General features: G+C 43.0%; 1 protein-coding gene and 1 long non-coding RNA gene across 3 annotated transcripts in view; one reads left to right on the top strand and one right to left on the bottom strand.

The window, feature by feature from the left end:
- LOC135509501 (A disintegrin and metalloproteinase with thrombospondin motifs 20-like) overlaps nt 1-23,336 on the top strand; it is a 135,993-nt gene that overhangs the window by 101,453 nt on the left and 11,204 nt on the right. Inside the window, exons 28-29 of the mRNA XM_064930223.1 lie at nt 12,336-12,503; nt 22,449-22,622. Coding sequence (XP_064786295.1) covers nt 12,336-12,503; nt 22,449-22,622 — 342 coding nt within the window. The remainder of the gene's footprint in view (nt 1-12,335; nt 12,504-22,448; nt 22,623-23,336) is intronic.
- Nucleotides 4,241-10,803, bottom strand: LOC135509502 (uncharacterized). Of its 2 annotated transcripts, none has more exons than XR_010450939.1 (3): nt 10,524-10,803; nt 8,554-8,607; nt 4,241-7,603 (listed from the first exon to the last, which is right to left on the bottom strand). It is a non-coding gene; the product is annotated as an uncharacterized LOC135509502 (long non-coding RNA). The 2 variants fall into 2 exon arrangements; XR_010450940.1 differs by having other exon boundaries at nt 4,241-5,981.

Below are 23,336 nucleotides of genomic sequence, written 5' to 3'. Positions count from 1 at the left end.
TTTGGTTGAAACGCAAGGTAAACGTCGTTGTTTTTTTGCGGTTTAATTCCATTATCAGGACCAGGACGAACCAGGCCAAAAAAGAATGCGAACTTGGCTGTGAAAGCGCTCCTTCTCTTTGGCTTGCGAGCTCATCTCTACAATAAATTAGGCTAGAGTTTGGGGTTTTGACAGACCCAAAGTAACCCGGTGTTGAGTAAGAATAATTGGCTGGATGGAATTTGGAAGATTAGAATTTGCCAGAAATAGGGACCCTTGGAGATCCTGCGCTAAAATTTAAATTTAGAACCTCACGCCTGTTCCGTCTTTTTAGTGTGGCTGTCAGAAAATCAGGTTCACTTCCATAGCCTGGCATAACTTTACGAGACAGCAGTGGTTTGCTCAATTGAGCACCAATGGATTTTTTCTGGAATGGAACATGGAAATGGAAATTGGTTCCAGGTGAATGTTTGGACAGGCTGAAAAACTGGTCGTTTTTTGTCATTCCAGAAGTTGACTTATGGTTGCTCAGTTTCTGTCCCGAGTGGTTTTGACTTAAAAAAGGGAATTGTGTTGGAAAAACTAAATATGCCCTCTTTTTGGGTTGTTTATTTGAGTTTCTGACCATGGCAGAGGCACAGTGTGGCAACATCGGAAGACTATTTTAATTTTCCATCACAAGCAGCCTGAAGCTCCTGTAGTGGACATTTTGTTAACACAGAGCTAGACTTGTTTAGACATTGTAATATGCTTTTCAATCATCATTACCCTGACAGTGAACTCCATGGTGATCTCAACATGACTGTAGGTGGGTCATACCACACAATTAACTTGGTATCATGGTGAAAAAAAGTTGTATTTCACCTAATTTTAACATTCTGAAGAGCACATGGTCAACTTAATAGAAACATGTTTTCCTATCCCAAGAAGTTAAATAAGAAAACTGACTAGTAAGTACCTATTAGGTCTCGGCAGTAAATCGCATTTTACTATATATCGGATTGGATTTTTACTTTTCCTTATCTAAAGTTTTTTTCAATGTTTGGTTTGTTGGCCGCCCGAGTGGCGCAGCATTCTAAGGCACTGCCGTGCTTGAGGCGTCACTACAGACCCGGGTTCGATCCCAGGCTGTCTTGCAGCTGGCCGCTGCGAGGAGACCCATGTGGCGGCCCACCATTGTCCAAGTTAGGGGAGGGTTTGCCTGGCTGGGATGTCCTTGTCCCATAGCACTCTAGCGTTCCCTTATGGAGGGCCGGGCACATGCACGCTAACTTTGGGTCGGTAGTTGTATGGTGTTTCCTCCGACACATTGGTGCGGCTGGAGACCAGTGTGCCAAGAAACGACTTGGCAAGGTCATGTCTTGGAAGACGCATGGCTCTCGACCTTTGCCTCTCCCGAGTCCGTACGGGAGTTGCAGCGATGGAACAAGACTATAACTACCAAAGGGGTAAAAAATAAAATGTTAAAAAGATAATGTTTGGTTTGTTAAATGTAGTGATGAAAAATTATGGCAATCTTCCGTTCTTACCGCCAGTAAGAGACTGATAACAGGTAACTGCTCATTTCTAGCAACAGATTCGGATGCGCATGTACTTGTGTGCGACAGGTAGTGCCTGTGAGGCAGCGTTGGTGCCGTATATATGCCATGAATCTTGCCTGTGAGGCAGTGCAGGTGCCAAAAGCGCCTTAGTCGACACACCGCCCCCTTGTGGCAAAAGTAAGAACTGCCATTGAATCCATTCAAAATACATGATCATAAAGGATAATTGTTCTGATAAAGGAAAAGGTACCTTTTCACAAAATAGGGCGTTATGAAATGAGTAAAGAAAATGCAGAAATGTATGCAAATGCTTTAAATAATCTTTGTTTTATCAATCAAACTTCAAGCAATCAGGAGAGAGAAAGACCCATTAAAACCACTTAGAAGGTAATTGTTAGCAACCTAGGGTCATGCGCTACCCATGAAGCATATAAATAACTTGCATTATTCAAAAACATAAAATACTGTCATACCGTCAAAAATAAGAAAATATTGTGATATGATATTTTGGCCATATCGCCCAACAATAGTGCCTATTAAGTACAAAATAAAGTACAAGGGTTAACCGTAACAGTCAAGTTTGTACACACCTACTCATTCAAGGGTTTTTCTTTTCTTTTTTATTATTTTCTACAAAATTGTCTGTAGAATAATACTGAAGAAATCAACACTATAAAAGAACACATATGGAATCATGTAGTAACCCAAAAAGCATTAAACAAATCAAAATATATTTTAGATGTTATTCTTCAAAGTAGCCACATTTTTCCTTGATGACAGATTTGCACACTCTTGGCATTCTCTCAATCAGCTTCAGCTTGAATACTTTTCCAACCATTTTGAAGGAGTTCCCACATATACTGAGCACTTGTTGGCTGTTTTTCCTTCACTCTGCGGTTCAACTCATCCCAAACCATCTCAATTGGGTTGAGTTTGGGTGAATGTGGAGGCCAGGTCATCTGATACAGCACTCCATCACTCTCCTTCTTGATAAAATAGTTCTTACACAGCCTGGAGGTGTGTTGGGTCATTATCCTGTTGAAAAACATGTGATATTCCAACTAAGCGCAAACCAGATGGGATGGTGTATTGCTGCAGAATGCTGTGGTAGCCATGGTGGTTAAGTGTCCCTTGAATTCTAAATAAATCAGACAGTGTCACCAGCAAAGCAACCCACACCATCACACCTCCTCTATTCTTCACAGTGGGAACCACACATGCAGATAGGTGACGGATGATCTCCGCGTCTCACAAAGACATGGCTGTTGGAACCAAAAATCTCAAATTTGGACTCATCAGACCAAAGGACAGATTTCCACCGGTCTAATGTCCATTGCTTGTGTTTCTTGGCCCAAACAAGTCTCTTCTTCTTATTGGTGTCCTTTAGTAGTGGTTTCTTTGCAGTAATTCTACCATGAAGGCCTGATTCACAGTCTCCTCTGAACAGTTGATGTTGAGATGTGTCTGTTACTTAAACTCTGAAGCATTTATTTGGGTTGCAATCTGAGGTGCAGTTAACTCTAATGAACTTATCCTCTACAGCAGAGGTAACTCTGGGTCTTCCTTTCCTGTGTCGGTCCTCATGAGAGCCAGTTTCATCATAGCACTTGATGGCGACTGCATTTGAAGAAACTTTCAAAGTTCTTACAATTTTCAGGGTTGACTGTCCTTCATGTCTTAAAGTAATGATGGACTGTCATTTCTCTTATTTGAGCTGTTCTTACCATAATATGGACTTGGTCTTGTATCAAATAGGGCTACCTTCTGTATAACACCCCTACGTTGTCACAGCACAACTGATTGGCTCAAACACATTAAGAAGGAAAGAAATTCCACAAATTAACTTTGGAAAAAAAAGGAATAGTTTCACTATATTAAAACGGGAGTTCAGTTCACGTAACAGGGTTGACCTTAAAATGAGGGACAGGTTTTTCCCCCCTTACAATTAATCATTAATGACATGAAATCAATTATAATGTTCAGAAATGGCATTGTCAAAGCAACAAATTAACTAGGGCTTTACAATGATTTATTAAGAGGGTTCAAATCTGCATCAAGGTCACAGGGTGCACCGAGGGACAGCAAGTCTTTGTTCATATACAAAATCATATTTATTGAATTTTCCATGTGGTCTATATTGAAGGATACTTAATTTAATATACCATGCTTTTAAAATTAAATATTGGTGTACAATTCCTACTAATAATATCAAAGGAAAACAAAAGGGATTTTTTTTTCGTAGGACCCTAATAGAAAAGTCCCTATTTTATCTTTTGTAGTACCTAAATATACAGTGGGGCAAAAAAGTATTTAGTCAGCCACCAATTGTGCAAGTTCTCCCACTTGTAGGATTTTTAAATGAATTTATTTGCAAATTTTGGTGGAAAATAAGTATTTGGTCAATAAGCAAGATTTCTGGCTCTCATAGACCTGTAACTTCTTCTTTAAGAGACTCCTCTGTCCTCCACTTGTTACCTGTATTAATGGCACCTGTTTGAACTTGTTATCAGTATAAAAGACACCTGTCCACAACCTCAAACAGTCACACTCCAAACTCCACTATGGCCAAGACCAAAGAGCTGTCAAAGGACACCAGAAACAAAATTGTAGACCTGCACCAGACTGGGCAGACTGAATCTGCAATATGTAAGCAGCTTGGTTTGAAGAAATTAACTGTGGGAGCAATTATTAGGAAATGGAAGACATACAAGACCACTGATAATCTTCCTCGATCTGGGGCTCCATGCAAGATCTCACCCCGTGGGGTCAAAATGATCACAAGAACGGTGAGCAAAAATCCCAGAACCACACGGGGGGACCTAGTGAATGACCTGCAGAGAGCTGGGACCAAAGTAACAAAGCCTACCATCAGTAACACACTACGCCGCCAGGGACTCAAATCCTGCAGTGCCAGACGTGTCCCCCTGCTTAAGCCAGTACATGTCCAGGCCCGTCTGAAGTTTGCTAGAGAGCATTTGGATGATCCAGAAGAAGATTGGGAGAATGTCATATGGTCAGATGAAACCAGATGAAACCAACTCGTCGTGTTTGGAGGACAAAGTATGCTGAGTTGCATCCAAAGAACACCATACCTACTGTGAAGCATGGGGGTGGAAACATCATGCTTTGGGGCTGTTTTTCTGAAAAGGGACCAGGACGACTGATCCGTGTAAAGGAAAGAATGAATGGGGCCATGTATCGTGAGATTTTAAGTGAAAACCTCCTTCCAACAGCAAGGGCATTGAAGATGAAACGTGGCTGGGTCTTTCAGCATGACAATGATCCCAAACACACCGCCCGGGCAACGAAGGAGTGGCTTCGTAAGAAGCATTTCAAGGTCTTGGAGTGGCCTAGCCAGTCTCCAGAGCTCAGGGTGCTTGGGGTGGCAGTGTAGCCTAGTGGTTAGAGCATTGGACTAGTAACCGGAAGGTTGCGAGTTCAAACCCCCGAGCTGACAAGCTACAAATCTGTCATTCTGCCCCTGAACAGGCAGTTAACCCACTGTTCCCAGGCCGTCATTGAAAATAAGAATTTGTTCTTAACTGACTTGCCTGGTTAAATAAAGGTAAAAAAATAAAATTAAAATAAACTAATAGAAAATCTTTGGAGGGAGTTGAATGTCTGTGTTGCCCAGCAACAGCCCCAAAACATCACTGCTCTAGAGGAGATCTGCATGGAGGAATGGGCCAAAATACCAGTAACAGTGTGTGAAAACCTTGTGAAGACTTACAGAAAACTTTTGACCTCTGTCATTGCCAACAAAGGGTATATAACAAAGTATTGAGAAACTTTTGTTATTGACCAAATACATATTTTCCACCATAATTTGAAAATAAATTCATTAAAAATCCTACAATGTGATTTTACAATGTGACAAGATTTTTTTCTCATTTTGTCTGTCATAGTTGAAGTGTACCTATGATGAAAATTACAAGCCTCTCATTTTTTTAAGTGGGAGAACTTACAAAATTGGTGGCTGACTAAATACTTTTTTGACCCACTGTACTTATGTCATTGGTTTGTACCAACTGTTTTGTGAAGGAATCCTATTTGTGAGTTTATACCAGTTAATTTGAATAAATATAACTTACTTACTCATGTAGTAATTATCTAAGGATTTCTGGATGCAAGATTTGGACCGCATTGACCAGGGTTGGATTGGACTGTATTTGTGTTGGTTAGTGTTTCTTCCTATGCATGGAGATGATCATGCCTGTGTGTGGCTATTTTGGCCGTGAGGATGAAAGATCTATGACTCTAACATTCCTCCGCACCACAACGCTCTGCCCTTACCAGCTGTTCCCACGTCGACAACATGTGTGGTTTTGACTTCTGTCTTTGAAACTTCCCTGCAAAACAGGACCTTGAACAGTAAAAGCAGCCTGCGATAGCTCATTGGCGTATGTCTTACCCTCTGAGCTCCGCAAACATCTTCTTTTCCCCACAGGGACACTGACAAAGCTGTAATGAGATCATAGTATTAATATCTCTTAGTGTATTTGTTCACTGATATTTCTTGGCCCTGTGGAAATGTGTACATATTGCATTGTTAGGAAGATCATAAACCTTGATTATCTTCAATAAGGCTGAGATGACCATCTTTTTCAAGAAATTGTTGCCATTTACTATAAAGAGTATTTGGGTATCTGTTTGCCAGAACAGATTGTAATATTCTGGACAATCTTCACACAATCGTGAGTTTGTTCTTCGTTCATGTCAGCTCTGATCCCCTTTTGAAGAGACAGTGTACTGTCACTATGGTTATCATGTGCTTGGTATTACCATTCCAGTTGCACTGTGAGCACTGTGTGATAGGAATTCAGCCCTGGCACTCACATGTTCTGAGAGATGGTATTTGTTAGAACTCGGGAATATAGGATAAATACTAGGGGGAAAAGTCTGCTCCCACTATCGGTGCTATTAACCCACGTTAAGTCCACCTCTACTAAACATTACACTAGTGGTCTTCAAAATCCACCTGTAAAGTTGAAGGCATAAGACTTCAGTACCAGTAATCTGATCCAGTGTCTGTTCCAATATTACAGATTTGTTTTATTACATTATTTCCTTTTCTAAGTACTCTTTCAATCTTTACATTTTGTACCACAATTTGAACACAATTTATTGAATTGCAGTAAATAGGTACAGTTGAAATCGGAAGTTTTACATGCACTTTGGTTGGATTCATTAAAACTTGTTTTTCAACCACACATTTCTTGTTAACAAACTATAGTTTTGGCAAGTCGGTTAGGACATCTACGTTGTGCATGACACACTTAATTTTTCCAACAATTGTTTACAGACAGATTATTTAACTTATAATTCACTGTATCACAATTACACAATTACACTAAGTTGACTGTACCTTTAAACAGCTTGGAAAATTCCAGAAAATGTCATGGCTTTAGAAGCTTCTGATAGGCTAATTGACATCATTTGAGTCAATTGGAGGTGTACCTGTATTTCAAGGCCTACCTTCAAACTCAGTGCTTCTTTGCTTGGCATCATGGAAAAATCTAAAGAAATCAGCCAAGACCTCCACAAGTCTGGTTCATCCTTGGGAGCAATTTCCAAATGCCTGAAGGTGGCGCGTTAATTTTTACAAACAATAGTACGCAAGTATAAACACCATGGGACCACGCAGCCGTCATACCGCTCAGGAAGGAGACGTATTCTGTCTCCTGGAGAAAGGACATTGTGAAGATGCTGGAGGAAACAGGTACAAAAGTATCTATATCCACAGTAAAACGGGCCCTATATCGACAACCTGAAAGGCCACTTAGCATGGAAGAAGCCACTGCTCCAAAACCGCCATAAAAAAGCCAGACTACATTTTGCAACTGCACATGGGGACGAAGATCGTAATTTTTGGAGGAATGTCCTCTGGTCTGATGAAACAAAAATAGAACTCTTTGGCCATAATGACCATCGTTATGTTTGGAGGAAAAGGGGGAGGCTTGCAAGCCGAAGAACACCATCCCAACCTTGAAGCACGGGGGTGGCAGCATCATGTTGTGGGGGTGCTTGCTGCAGGAGGAACTGGTGCACTTCACAAATAGATGGCATCATGAGGCAGGAAAAGTCTGTGGATATATTGAAGCAACATCTCAAGACATCAGTCAGGAAGTTAAAGCTTGGTCGCAAATGGGTCTTCCAAATGGACAATGACCCCAAGCATCCTTCCAAAGTTGTGGCAAAATGGCTTAAGAACAACAAAGGCAAGGTATTGGAGTGGCCATCACAAAGCCCTAACTTTAAACCTATAGAATATTTGTTGGCAGAACTGAAAAAGCGTGTGCGAGCAAGGAGGCCTACACCAGCTCCGTCAGGAGGAATGGGCCAAAATTCACCCAACTTATTGTGGGAAACTTGTGGAAGGCTACCCGAAACGTTTGACCCAAGTTAAACTATTTAAAGGCAATGCTACCAAATACTAATTGAGTGTATGTAAACATCTGACCCACTGGGAATGTGATGAAAGAAATAAAAGTTGAAATAAATAATTTTCTCTACTATTATTCTGACATTTCACAATCTTAAAATAAAGTGGCGATCCTAACTGACCTAAGACAGGGAATGTTTACTAGGATTAAATGTCAGGAATTGTGAAAAACTGAGTTTAAATGTATTTGGCTAAATTGTATGTAAACTTCCGACTTCAACTGTACATCCCTATACTGGTTTTAAGTCAGAGTGGACAGCATGAAATATAAATAAACCATTTCTAAATGCCACACCCTTAGTCCACAACCTAAGTAATTTATTTTGCACATTGAGCTATATTTTTCAACCCCAAATTAATGGAAAACAGATACTTACGAACATTTGGGAAATTGTACGGTGCCTTTTGAGTTTTGAAAACATCTGACAAGTTTTGAAGTGAACTACTAATTTAAAGTTAGTTGTTCTGTAGGGATTTCTCTGTTCTTTTTGTTAAAGTTGCATATGCTGTGGCATGGTGGTACAGGCTGAACAACAGATAATGGTCTCATAGGTTACCCAATAGCGTGGTCTCTCAATGCCATTGGCTTACCTGTCCTCTGGGATGGAATGGGCGGGGTCATCCCGCGACTGCAGCCTGCCAATCCTAGACAAAGACATGCTCTTATCAATACCATAGAAATGTTTTAAAGATAACCTGTCCATATATTTGATGCGGGTTACATTTCAATATAGTCTACCATAGTCCATTAAAGTAACATTTGTGATAATTGTTTTTTTGAAGAAAGGCAGCTCTGTCTATTTAACTTCAAGGGCTACATGCTGTTTTCTAGTATATTCTTTATGCCACACAGAATAAACATGAAATAGCTGGATTTGGTTTGGTTTGGTAATCGATTAAGTCAACTGTTCCAGAACCCTTAAACACTAGAAAAGCAGGAAAGCAGTGGAAAGAAGCAGAACAAGCACAAGCTGCTTAGCTGTTAGCTGTTATCACAATGCAGTACATGGTTAAACATCGCCTATGTCTTTCTGCCTAATGCATCTCCCGTTCTAGTTGAAAAACGTTGTTAAACAAAACCACAGCTATGTTACTGTGGTCGCTTTCAGGCAACAATCCCATTCTGTCTACTATAGTAATCCATATTATTTCCAGATGAATGTCACTGGCTAATACTAGAATTAACCCACCCAATCAGGTGAAACAAATTGCTGTTACAACTTGGGAGGGCAAATTTGTCTTGAAAAGTAATTTTTTCATGCGGATTGTTTTTTCTCTTCAAGAAAGTTTTCATAATGATACTATATGCAACCTGTAGCAGAAACGTTTTCATAATGATAATATATACAACCTGTAGCAGGAACGTTTTCATAATGATAATATATACAACCTGTAGCAGGAACGTTTTCATAATGATAATATATACAACCTGTAGCAGGAATGTTTTTATAATGATAATATATACAACCTGTAGCAGGAATGTTTTCATAATGATAATATATGCAACCTGTAGCAGGAACGTTTTCATAATGATACTATATACAACCTGTAGCAGGAACGTTTTCATAATGATAATATATGCAACCTGTAGCAGGAACGTTTTCATAATGATACTATACGCAACCTGTAGCAGGAACGTTTTCATAATGATACTCTATACAACCTGTAGCAGGAACGTTTTCATAATGATACTATATACAACCTGTAGCAGGAACGTTTTCATAATGATAATATATACAACCTGTAGCAGGAACGTTTTCATAATGATACTATATGCAACCTGTAGCAGGAACGTTTTCATAATGATACTATATGCAACCTGTAGCAGGAACGTTTTCATAATGATACTATATGCAACCTGTAGCAGGAACGTTTTCATAATGATACTATATACAACCTGTAGCAGGAACGTTTTCATAATGATACTATATACAACCTGTAGCAGGAATGTTTTCATAATGATACTATATACAACCTGTAGCAGGAACGTTTTCATAATGATAATATATACAACCTGTAGCAGGAACGTTTTCATAAAGATAATATATACAACCTGTGGCAGGAACGTTTTCATAATGATAATGTATACAACCTGTAGCAGGAACGTTTATCCAAAGTGACTTACAGTAAAGTAAATGCTTACATTTTAGTGGCTAAAGGTTTGTGTTCCATATTCATTTTCTGTGAATGTGACCTTGAGTCCCCCCCACCCCATTAATTCTCTATTTTGTTAGAGATTCCCACACTGTAGTCGATACTGTAGTAACATTGCTCTTTGTTAAAAGTTGATAAAAGCAGCAGTGATATCTGTAAAACACATTTTTACTCCCATGCCATAATGAAGTAGCACCACTAGTAAAACAATGGATTTCAAACCATTGCATTTAGTCATCCGTGCTCACTTACTATTCATGCATTACCAGCCTGTAAAACCTTCATCGGTCATATTCATTTGATTTACTCATTTTCAATCACATCTTTTGACCTTAGTATGTTAGTTAGCAGACCAGCAGCTATACACAGATACGCCATTTGAGCAGTTGAGTGGAGAGTCGACTTACCTGAGACAGTGTTGAGTAGAGTGAGCCTGGCAGTGGAGTGCAGAGTGGAGGACACCGTCGGTCCCCTGGGTCCTTGCCCTCCTCCTGCTCTGCTCTCAGAGGTGAAGCTGTCCTCTGGGTCACACGCGCTGTGCCAGTTTTCTGCGCTCCTTGTGCGTTACCCGCCCTGATTAACTAATGGTTGACAGATGAGGCTGCCAGGCTGGGGAGAGGGAGGAGCACGCTGCCATATAGTGTCTTCTCCCCGACGTTAAACAGGCAGGAGACACAGTTCAGCGGAGGAGCGCGGCCCTTATGGCTCTGCTTTGCTTTCTTCCTCCTGCTTTTTTTCATTTTTCTATTTTTTTCTTCTTCTCTTACAGCAGTAAGGAGGGGCTAACCCCCCCCCCCCCCCTCCCTCGCTACCCCCGCCCATATATGTTTGCCTGTCTCTGTTCCTGCTTGAAGTGGAAGGAGTAGTGTTATCATCTCTGAGTGAGCGTGCAGCGGGTATGAGAGTCTGCCACGTTTAGGAGTAGCCAGTCAACACGGGCAGCTTTGATGTCTCCTTGTCACCCGAGCTAAGCCCTGTGTTTAAAATACCTTGGTAATTACACTGTGTACGATGTGTGTGTGCATGGTGTCGAGCACTGCCCGCACCACAGTAAAGAAGAGAAGAGAGCAGGAGATGCCTCCGTTTGAAGAGGTTACTGGGTACTAGAGTACACTCACCGAGTGTTGCGCAGACGTGTGTCTCTCTGAGTGCTAGAATGCTTCTCCTCCGTTAGTGGAAAAAACTCCTTCTCCAGATCCTACAGCTCCTGTTGTCCAAAAAAAGGACCAGCTTTTCTTTGAACTCACTACAGTATGTCTACTTGTCTCAAATACATTTTCCTCAAATAGTTCCATCACAGCACAGTCAGTCCAATATAGTGTACTATAACCACCACAAGTTTACCATGAGGCCTGACGAAGGAAAATGCATGGCATTTGGTTTGGTGTTATGCAACATTTTGACATCATAATTAAGGGAAAATGCATATTATGTTTATCTGGGCTGTAAAATATGCTAAAGACAAAACAGCGTTCTCCTCGTCTTGTTGTACTCTATTCCAATACCCCATTTTGGAGTGGCTTTGTGTAAGGGGGCTCACTCCCTCTCTCACTGAGAGCAGAGCAGGAATAGTTGGCTCTCTAATTGCTGTCTGGCCTCATGAAGACGCAATAATGTAGAATATTTTAATCTACCAACCGACCGTCATCTCAGGCACGGGGCTTTATGAAGGCTCCGGGTCTGATCAGGGTCTCTGCCTTTTATTCGTTTAGGTTTTTTTTTTCTCTCTGTAGCTTTCCTGAAGCATCGTACAGCTTCTTATTGAAACCAGATGATTGTCTAGCCATATGTATGCATCCTGGTATTTTAGCTCTGTGAGTCTTCTCTCTCCTAAGCTTGTGTATGTGTGTCTCTCTCTCTAGTTTGTGCCCTACACTAAGTTCAGTGTTTACAGGTTAAATACGGGACTGCATTCAAACCTGGGTGTTCAGTGGATGCTTTACAGAAATCCATGTCACGATTAGTTTAGCCAAAAGTGGTTTATAGCTTGTTTACTTGGCCATGAGATGCAGCAGCAAATCAAGAGCGTTTTTCTCCATCTCATACACTGAAGACATCTATATTGAGCAAAGCAGTGTGTTGGATACTTATATACATTTTGGCTCCGAGCAGCGGGTATCAGCATTATTTCAACAAATGTCGTTGGAAAAGATTTCAGTAGAACCTCTACACGCACTGCCCCCATTTACATTTTTTTCTCCCTGTCGCTCTCTCTCTAGTGTTCTGTGAGCTGTGGCCGTGGGACCAAGGAGCGGGAGATAGCCTGTGTTTACCCAAACCAAACCCGAAAAGAGGAAGATCACTGCAGTCATCTGTCACGTCCCCGGACACAAAAGGCCTGCCGAGCCCGGGGATGCCCCAGCTGGAAAGCCAACAGGTGGAGCGAGGTATGTGTTCACGCCATCCCGTCCCCACACACTCTCAAAATACCCCCTGGCCTCTCTAAAGCTAACAGTCACCTCTAGCAGCTGGGACACACAACTCAAACACAGATGTAGATGATGTACTGTACTTACTAAGAACCTGTCCTATCACTAAGCAGTTGACATATTCCTCTGTCCTTCCGATGTGAGTTAACCACCACAGGCTGGATTTACACAACTGTTTATGCAATTCACTAGACTTGTATACTTGAGAGAAGAAATGTTATGGGAATACCAAAAAGCTTGTGCTGTGCTTTCTCTTCCTCTTCTGGGGTTGATTAGTTATCAAGGCTAATTCACCAATGCCTTTCTGGTGCATTTTTCTGCTCCGATGCAGCATGCTAGACAACATTTTGAATGTGCAATTCACACTTTTCAAACATCACAAATGCAAGAAGGTACCTACTTTCTACAGACGGACGTCACATTGCACATGGCTCCAGACTTGGACAGCCAGGTTGGCGGTCCAACATAGATAAAAGCATGGTGGTAGAAGAGACATCATCATTCACAAAGCACAGCAGGTTACTGAAGTGCTGGACTGGCTGCAATCAAGACACTTCAGTGCAAAGGGCAGGCGCAGGAGAGACACTTTAAAACAAATATATATATGTATTTATTTCTTCTCCAAGATGGTGTAGCAGTCAGGCGTCTTCGTGTTGTCGCGTGCCGTGTATATATCTTTATATATATCTTTTTTTCACATATCTTTTTTATAATTTTCTTTACCTCAACTTCAACATACTCTCCTGCAACCCGCCTCACCCAATGTGGTATGGATCTGCTATTTTCTTTTCTTTAGAACCAGTCAACAGCTAACCTTTAGCCCAGACAACTTCTGCCAGCCTGCACAGCGTGAGACAACCCAGAGCTTATCAGACTCCTTTTTCTCCATATTTCCGGATTCCTACCGCAAACGCTGAACCTCTTCACCTGGATCATTGCAGCTAGCTCGCTGCTATCCTGATTGGCTTCTCCTGGCTAACATCCCTGTCCCGAAACAAGAACCAATTAGCCTGGAGCTAGCCTATGCTAAGCCCATCTCCCGGCTAGCTGAAGAGGTCCATCAGCAACTCCTTGGGCTACAATACCTATTCTGCCAATTGGCCTGGACCACTTTTACTGCCGACAAGGAGCCCAGCCGATCCATCACGACTGGACTACCGACGTAATCCGCCCAAGAGGGTTTTTCAACAGGTTCCTCCGTTGCAACGTTCCCTAAATGCTCATCTGCTAGCCACGGCCCGATAGCTGTCTAGAGCATACCAGATTTTAGCTGAACTGGTCAATCATCAAATTCTTGGGCTACTATACGTATTTTGCCAATTGGCCTGGACCCTTTTCCTACACGAACCCCTGCTGATCCATCACGAATGGTCTGCTGACGTAACCGCACGAGGGGGCTACAACAGAGTTCTTCCGTTGCGATGTCCCTCTAACGCCCTTCTGCTATCCCCGGCCCACTAGCTGTCTGAATCGCCATGTCTCCAGCCCATCCAGCTAATCATTGGACTCTTTGATCACTCGGCTACGCATACCTCTCCCGAATGTCAATATGCCTTGTCCATTGCTGTTTTGGTTAGTGATTATTGTCTTATTTCACTGTAGAGCCCCCAGCCCTGCTCAATATGCCTCAGCTAACCCTCTTGTCCCACCTCCCACACATGCGGTGACCTCACCTGGTTTAATTGATGTCTCTAGAGACAATACCTCCATCATCACTCAATGCCTAGGTTTACCTCCACTGTATTTATATCCTACCATATCTTTGTCTGAATCTATTCTACCGCGCCCAAAAACCTGCTCCTTTTACTCTCTGTTACGAACGTACTAGACGAACACTTCTTATAGCCTTTAGCCATACCCTTATTCTACTCCTCCTCTGCTCCACTGGTGATGTAGAGGTTAAGCCATGCCCTAAATCAAATCAAATCAAATGTTATTTGTCACATACACATGGTTAGCAGATGTTAATGCGAGTGTAGCGAAATGCTTGTGAAATGCCCTACAGTGCCTAGCTCTACTCCCATTCCCCAGACGCTCTCATTTGTTGACTTCTGTATCTGCAAAAGCCTTGGTTTCATCCATGTTAACATTAGAAGCCTCCTCCCTAAGTTTGTTTTATTCACTGCTTTAGCACACGCTGCCAACCCAGATGTCCTAGCTGTGTCTGAATCCTGACTTAAGAAGGCCACCAAAAATCTTGAAATTTCAATCCATAACTATAACTTTTTCCGAAAAGATAGAACTGCCAAAGGGGTCGGAGTTGCAATCTACTGCAGAGTTCTGTCTTACTATCCAGGTCTGTGTCCAAACAATTCGGGCTTCTACTTTTAAAAATCCACCTTTGCAGAAACAAGTCTCTTACCGTTGCCACTTGCTATAGACCACCTTCTGCCCCCAGCTGTGCCCTGGACACCATATGTGAATTGATTGCCCCCATCTATCTTGTGCTGTTAGGTGACCTAAACTGGGACATGCTTAACACCTGGCCATCCTAAGCTTGATGCCCTCAATCTCACACAAATTATCAATGAACCTACCAGGTACAACCCCAAATCCGTAAAAACAGGCACATAGATATCAACCTAACCTACCTGCCCTCCAAATACACCTCTGCTGTCTTCAACCAGGATCTCAGCAATCACTGCCTCATTTCTTGCGTCCGTAATGGAGACCTATATATATCCTACCCTGCCTTTCTAAGGTCTTTGAAAGCCAAGTTAACAAACAGATCACCGACCATTTCACATCCCACCGTACCTGCTCTGCTTTGCAATCTGGTTTCCGAGCTGGTCATGGGTGCACCTCAGCCACGCTCAAGGTCCTAAACGATATCATAACCGCCATCGATAAGAGACTATACTGTGCATCTGTATTCATTGACCTGGCCAAGGCTTTCGACTGTCAATCACCACATTCTTATTGGCAGACTCAACAGCCTTAGTTTCTCAAATGACTGCCTCGCCTGGTTCACCAACTACTTCTCAGACAGAGTTCAGTGTGTCAAATCGGAGGGCCTGTTGTCTGGACCTCTGGCAGTCTCTATGGGGATGCCACGGGGTTCAATTCTCGGGCCGACTATTTTCTCTGTATACATCAATGATGTGGCTCTTGCTGCTGGTGATTCTCTGATCCACTACGGAGACGACACCATTCTGTATACTTCTGGCCCTTCTTTGGACACTGTGTTAATTAACCTCCAGATGAGCTTCAATGCCATACAACACTCCTTCCGTGACCTCCAACTGCTCTTAAATACAAGTAAAACTAAATGCATGCTCTTCAAATGATCACTGCTGGCACCTGCCCGCCCGTCCAGCATCACTACTCTGGACGGTTCTGACTTAGAATATGTGGACAACTACAAATACCTAGGTGTCTTGTTAGACTGTAAACTCTCCTTCCAGACTCACATTAAGAATCACCAATCCAAGTCTTTAAGTTTTTGCTAGGTAAATCCCCACCTTATCTCAGCTCACTGATCACCATAGCAGCACCCACCCGTAGCACCCGCTCCAGCAGGTATATTTCACGCCCAGCAGGTATATGGTCAACCCTAAAGCCAATTCCTCCTTTGGCTGCCTTTCCTTCTAGTTCTCTGCTGCCAATGACTGAAACAAATTGCAAAAATCTGAAGCTGAAGACTCATATCTCCCTCACTAACTTTAAGCACCAGCTGTCCGAGCAGCTCACAGATCACTGGACCTGTACATAGCCCATCTGTAAATTGACAATCTAACTACCTCATCCCCATACTGTTATTTATTTATTTTGCTCCTTTGCACCCCAGTATCTCTACTTGCACATTCATCTTCTGCACATCTATCACTCCAGTAATTTACATCTATCACTCCATTTTCTGCACATCTATCACATCTATCACTCCAGTCATTTACATCTATCACTCCATCTTCTGCACATCTTATCACTCCAGTAATTTCTAAACTGTAATTATTTGCCACGATGGCCTATTTATTGCCTTACCTCCCTTATCTTAGCTCATTTGCACACACTGTATATAGACTATTTTCTATTGTGTTCTTGACTGTATGTTTGTTTATTGCATGTGTAACTCTGTGTTGTTTGTGTCGCACTGCTTTGCTTTGTCTTGGCCAGTTGTAAATGAGAACTTGTTCTCAACTAGCCTACTTGGTGAAATAAAAATAAAATAAATAAAACTGGGTGGGGGAGGTGGTGGGGGACCTGTGAGGTCACAGTCCTGGCGGAGCCGACCACACTCTTGGTGTCTGCCGAACAAGCGTGCAGCGACTGTGTCAGGGGTGTGACAGCACTTATGGAACCAGAGTCACACTGGGTCAGAAGGCACAGCCAGGGGGCCAGCGCAGGGAGAGGGGAAAAGCCATGAGCCCAAATGTATCACAAGGCCACCAGAGAGTAAAGGAGATGAAGGTGGAGGGATTTTTTACAGGTGGAGTGAGCATAGGGAGTATCTGTATCTGTCCATAAAACACACTCTAAAGAATATATACACAGGGGTTAAATTGGGACAGGGTCCGGCCGAGTCTGAGACCTGGGTCCCGGCAGGTCCGAGACCCGACACCTATGATCCAAATGAGAGCCGGGCAGAGCTGAAATCCAGTACCTTTCGTTAAACTATTTGAATGATCTAATGAAAAACAGTTGTGCACATTACCTTTTCCACAGCCAACAACATGAGTAAGCAACAGCAAAATGAGACAACCCCATACTGTAGTAGAATAGTTTACCTATTCAATTGTTCAGCCTATCGTGTTCTATGCGAGATAAAATCCTATTCATCTCGAGGCGCATTCAAATTGCGAGTGCCGCACAGGGCGAGAAATATGCCTATCCAGTCATCATTGTACATTCTTTCTTTTCTCTTCTTTTTTTTTTACCCCTTTTTCTCCCCAATTTCGTGGTATCCAATTGTTGTAGTAGCTACTATCTTGTCTCATCGCTACAACTCCAGTACGGGCTCGGGAGAGACGAAGGTTGAAAGTCATGCGTCCTCCGATACACAACCCAACCATGCCGCACTGCTTCTTAACACAGCGCCATCCAACCCGGAAGCTAGCCGCACCAATGTGTCGCAGGAAACACCGTGCACCTGGCAACCTTGGTTAGCACGCACTGCGCCCGGCCCGCCACAGGAGTTGCTGGTGCGCGATGAGACAAGGATTTCCCTGCCGGCCAAACCCTCCCTAACCCGGACGAAGCTAGGCCAATTGTGCGTCGCCCCACGGACCTCCCGGTCGCGGCCGGTTACGACAGAGCCTGGGCGCGAAAGTCTCTGGTAACCACTGCGCCACCCGGGAGGCCCCATCATTGTACATTCTTAATGCAGTCGCAGGAAAACACACTTTTCAAAGGAGTTTTGAATGCCACTGTTAAAAGAGGAGGATCACTGAGCTTTCTAGTGTTACTAGGCTACACTTATTTCTTAAATCCAATAAATTAGTTGGTTAAAATGCACATTTTTAGAGCCTGAGTTTTCAGTAGCAGCACGGTTTATTCGCTCGCCAATGGCGTTGAATGCATATGGAAGACCAGGGCTAAATGTAACAAGGGTCAGCTGTAACAGTTGGGCCTAAATTATATTCACAGTACATGATCCTTGGTTGGTTGAGTGCCCCTGGAAGGTATCAAGTAATCAACATGGTGCTAACTAGCAACAAGAGCCTAATGTTTAGACTTTAGAATTTGAGTTCTAGCTAATGATTTGCCCAATGGGATAAATGCAGATGGGCAACCCTCAGCCTGTATATTTATAGCCACTATGGTGCATCAGGTGGGCTACATCAGGTGATGATGCTTATTGCTAAATAGCACACCTGTCTGATAATATGGACCAATATGTTATTTTGGGCTCATTTCTGGAGGGGACATTATATTTTAGATGTCAGCATCATTTTATTTTCATACATTTTGGAGTAAAACACCCTTTTCAAAAGTCTGACCGTATGATGTTATCACAGTCATTCTCTCCCCCAAAAATGGTGTTCCCTCTGCAACCTGTGGTATGCTATGATATGTGCGTGTTTTGTCTGTATATATTCATGCTAATACATTATATTACCCCCCCAGACCCCCCAGTTTTCACTGCTTCTCTCACTCTAATGATATATGTAAGTTCTTTTTGTGTTGGACATAGGATGGGGAGCAAAGTGAGATCAACAGGTCTTGTATGAAGTGAACTCACACTGCTCTCCACGCCTAAACTGCGGTTGTGAAATCCCAATTGGGCTTGCATTGGTAACCCATCTCTGTCTTCCCACATGAGACCACTCCCCTTAATGGCCTCACTCTCCCTCTCACTCTTCCTCCCTGGTGTCTGGAAGCAATCATCTCCCTCCACATACCACCAGAAACCATGAAATCCACAACTATAACATAAAGACATGTTTCATATCTAAACGTTCATGCCTGTGACAACTTTGGAAACCTCAGCACCCACCGTTTGGGCTTTTCAGCAGCTAGCCACTCAACCCCCTCACAGTCGCCTCTGAATGGGGGTCTGTGAAGGGGTACAAGGGGGTGTGAGAAGGGTAAATGAGGAAGGGGTGAGGACTGCCTGTAGAGCTCTTGGTGTGGGGCGGCGGCATTCCCACTGATTCGTCTGTGACAGCTGCATGTTCCACCTCTCTATGGTCAACCACACTGCAAAGGCGTGTTTTTGGGGTCCGCTGTCCTATCCAATCAAAACCCATAGCTAGTTCACATTCTAGTATATTCTTATTCTAATTCTATTCTAAATTCAATGTTTATGTCAAACAGACGTACTGCAGATGGGTAGAGAGCAGCAGTCTGTGGAGAAGCTCAACTCCAACATTGAATAGTGAATAGTCCGACATTGAATAGTGTGCACAATTGGGATGAATTTGATATTCAGCAAGGAAAACCAAAAGTCTCTTGGAAAGAGAATCACATTTCTCAACCCATAACTGTTGTTCAAATCGCAATAGGAGGCTCTATTACACCCCACTATGGGATGTTAAAAATGCAAGCCTTTAAATAAGGCCTCGTTCTTTGGCTTAGACCCGCATCTGAGTTCAGATTCCCCTTAATGCCTTTTGTTCTCCTTCCAAACATAAGGAGCAAGACTTCACCTAACCGCACACCATAGAGACAACGACGTAGGCCTGCAAACAGTTGTAGTACAGCATGATATAGCCTACTGTATAAATGATCGAACGGGAAATATGGTACTTACAGTACATGTGGCTCTATAGTATTTACACAGCTTTCTTCTAGAACCCTGGGGGTTGGTTTCCAGACCCAGATTAAGCTAGTATTGGACTAAAAAGCACTTTGAGCGGAGAGTCTCCATTAAACATGCTTCTTAGTCCAGGATATGGCTTAATCTTTTGTCTAGGAAACCTCTTTCTAATGTTCCAGAGAGCTTATTCGGCATGCAGGTAGGATTCTCAATGGCTTCAAAGAGATGGGCCATGTGATAGACCTGTGAGTGAACTGACAATACTGCTCACAAAGGCACGACGAATGCAGGCTCAGAGGAAAACATATTTCTCTGTTTGTATTGGTCAATATGCCGCATCATATGATACAAAGGGGATCAAATGGAGATGATTTGTATTTTGGAAGTTACATATCTTGAGAATGTGATTTGATGACAAGCAAAACATTTTGGGACTATGTCAACAATTGACTTATGAAACAAATACCAAAATATAGTTTTTATGTGGAGTTTTCCTTTAAAGCCTGTGAATCAAACCCAGCAGACTAAACAAAGCATATAAACTCAGCAAAAAAAGAAACATCCCTTTTTCAGGACCCTGTCTTTCAAAGATAATTTGTAAAAAACCAAATAACTTCTCAGATCTTCATTATAAAGGGTTCAAGCACTTCCCATGCTTGTTCAATGAACAATAAACAATTAATGAACATGCACCTGTGGAACGGTTGTTAAGACACTAACAGCTTACAGATGGCAGGCAATTAAGGTCACAGTTATGAAAACTTAGGACACTAAAGAGGCCTTTCTACTGACTCTGAAAAACACCAAAAGAAAGATGCCCAGGTTCCCTGCTCATCTGCGTGAACATGCCTTAGGCATGCTGCAAGGAGGCATGAGGACTGCAGATGTGGCCAGGGCAATAAATTGCAATGTCCGTACTGTGAGGCGCCTAAGACAGGGAGACAGGACGGACAGCTGATCGTCCTCACAGTGGTAGATCATGTGTAACAGCACCTGCACAGGATCGGTACATCTGAACATCACACCTGCGGGACAGGTACAGGATGGCAACAACATGCACAATCCCTCCATCAGTGCTCAGACTGTGCGCAATAGGCTGAGAGAGGCTGAAAGAGGCTGAACTGAGGGCTTGTAGGCCTGTTGTAAGGCAGGTCCTCACCAGACATCGCTGGCAACAACGTCACCTACACAAACCCACCTTCGCTGGACCAGACAGGACTGGCAAAAAGTACTCTTCACTGACGAGTCGTGGTTTTGTCTCACCAGGGTTGATGGTCGTATTCGCGTTTATCGTCGAAGGAATGAGCGTTACACCGAGGCCTGTACTCTGGAGCAGGATCGATTTGGAGGTGGAGGGTCCGTCATGGTCTGGGGCGGTGTGTCACAGCATCATCGGACTGAGCTTGTTGTCATTGCAGACAATCTCAATGCTGTGCGTTACAGGGAAGACATCCTCCTCCCTCATGTGGTACCCTTCCTGCAGGCTCATCCTGACATGATCATCCAGCATGACAATGCCACCAGCCATACTGCTCGTTCTGTGCGTGATTTCCTGCAAGACAGGAATGTCAGTGTTCTGCCATGGCCAGCGAAGGGCTCAGATCTCAATCCCATTGAGCACGTCTGGGACCTGTTGGATCGGAGGGTGAGGGCTAGGGCTATTTCCCACAGAAATGTCCGGGAACTTGCAGGTGCCTTGGTGGAAGAGTGGGGTAGCATCTCACAGCAAGAACTGGCAAATCTGGTGCAGTCAATGAAGAGGAGATGCACTGCAGTACTTAATACAGCTGGTGGCCACACCAGATACTAATTGTTACTTTTGATTTTGACCCCCCCCTTTGTTCAGGGACACATTATTCAATTTCTGTTAGTCACAAATCTGTGGAACTTGTTCAGTTTATGTCTCAGTTGTTGAATCTTGTTATGTTCCTACAAATATTTATACGTTAAGTTTGCTGAAAATTAAACAGTTGACAGTGAGAGGACATTTCTTTTTTTGCTGAGTTTATGTTTACTTAGTCCCGGTCAGATAGGGTGAGAGGGGACATGATGGGAAAATGTATGTGTTTTGGTTTAGATTTCAGATCTGGTTGCTGCAGCCCATGCCATACGACTCCTGAACATCTAGTCAAATGGCTACCCAGACTATTTTTTACCCCCCCCCCTCCCATCTCCACACAACTGCCACTCTATGTTGTGCATAGTCACTTTAATTTACTCTACCTACATGCACATACTACCTCAACTAACCGGTGCCACCACACATTGACTCTGTACCGGCACCCTCCTGTATACATTGTTATTTTTTACTGCTGCTCTTTAATTACTTGTTACTTTTATCTCTTATTCTTATCCATATTTTTTGAAACTGCACTGTTGGTTAGGGGCTCGTAAGTAAGCATTTCACTGTAAGGTCTACACCTGTGATATTCGACGCATGTGACAAATACAATTTGATTTGATTTGATTACGGTACCAGTGGAATGACAAAAAAAGTTCTCTGAGCAGGAAATGTAATCAGATGATTAACTCTCACTCTGTGTTTAAAATCACCAAAATGTTGCATTTGGGAATAAAAAGTGGCTGCTGAAGGTGTTCGTGAAACGCCTTTGTGTGCAGACTTATGTCGTGTGTGCTTCTTTCTGTCAGTGTGTGTTTTGTGTCAGGCAATCTAACGTGTGTGTTTATGCGTTTGTGTGTATTTGTAGTGCTCTGTCCCCTGTGGAGTAGGGGTCCAGAACAGAGAAGTGTACTGCAGACTGAAGGGTACAGGACGGGTAAGAGAAGAGCTGTGTGGTTCCCACAACCATCCTGCCACTGCCCAGCCCTGCCAGGCTACTGAGTGTCTCCATTACACCTGGGCAGCCGGAGAGTGGCAAGATGTAAGTATTGACCTCTGTCTATCGTTCTCTTTGTCTTTCCATCTCCTTCTTTCTATTTCACTTCCATTTTCTCTTCCTCTTCCTTCTCCTTTGACACAAACAGGGGCTCGTCACCAGCCCCTCCATATAACTGTCTTATTGTAGGTTTGGGGTTTCTCCCATCAAACTTCAAATTCACCTCTATGTGCTATGGGTCCTGTTTAGGGCTTGATCAGTAGCCGACCATCAACGTGCTCTCTTTACTATCCCCCTCCCCCCCTAAACAAACACTCCAGAATACCCAGGCAAGGCCGCCATGTGTGAGGCACAGTGACGAAGTGGGGCTGTCCACTGGACATGTTTGTCTTCTGGGTGTCTGGACAAGCACAAAAAAACACTAAGCCCCTAGTGTAACCTCAGTTTAGAATGCATCGCTTCCCCAAAATTCCACAAGGGGAAGAGAATTTGTTGAATGTCCCGGGACAGAACTTCAGAGAGCCAATGTGCTTTTAAATACGATTTCATCATTTGATTATATTCGCATACATTTGTTAATAGAGGCAGACTCCAGTTGCTAGCATGTGTGTTTAATGAATACACAGCGGTTAGGGTGTTTGTGTGCGAGAGAAAGACATAAAATCATCATACTGGAGATTTGTTATTGGCAGCTCTCGGACACAGCTCTTTCCACTAGACTAGAGCAAGTGAACCAGACCAGCTGTGTTTGTGAGGTCG

This window comes from Oncorhynchus masou, chromosome 22 (genome assembly GCF_036934945.1).
Source record: "Oncorhynchus masou masou isolate Uvic2021 chromosome 22, UVic_Omas_1.1, whole genome shotgun sequence".
In the NCBI taxonomy this organism is placed as follows: domain Eukaryota; kingdom Metazoa; phylum Chordata; class Actinopteri; order Salmoniformes; family Salmonidae; genus Oncorhynchus; species Oncorhynchus masou.
Note: the sequence above shows the minus strand (reverse complement) of the source record. Positions and strands in the feature narration are given on the sequence as shown.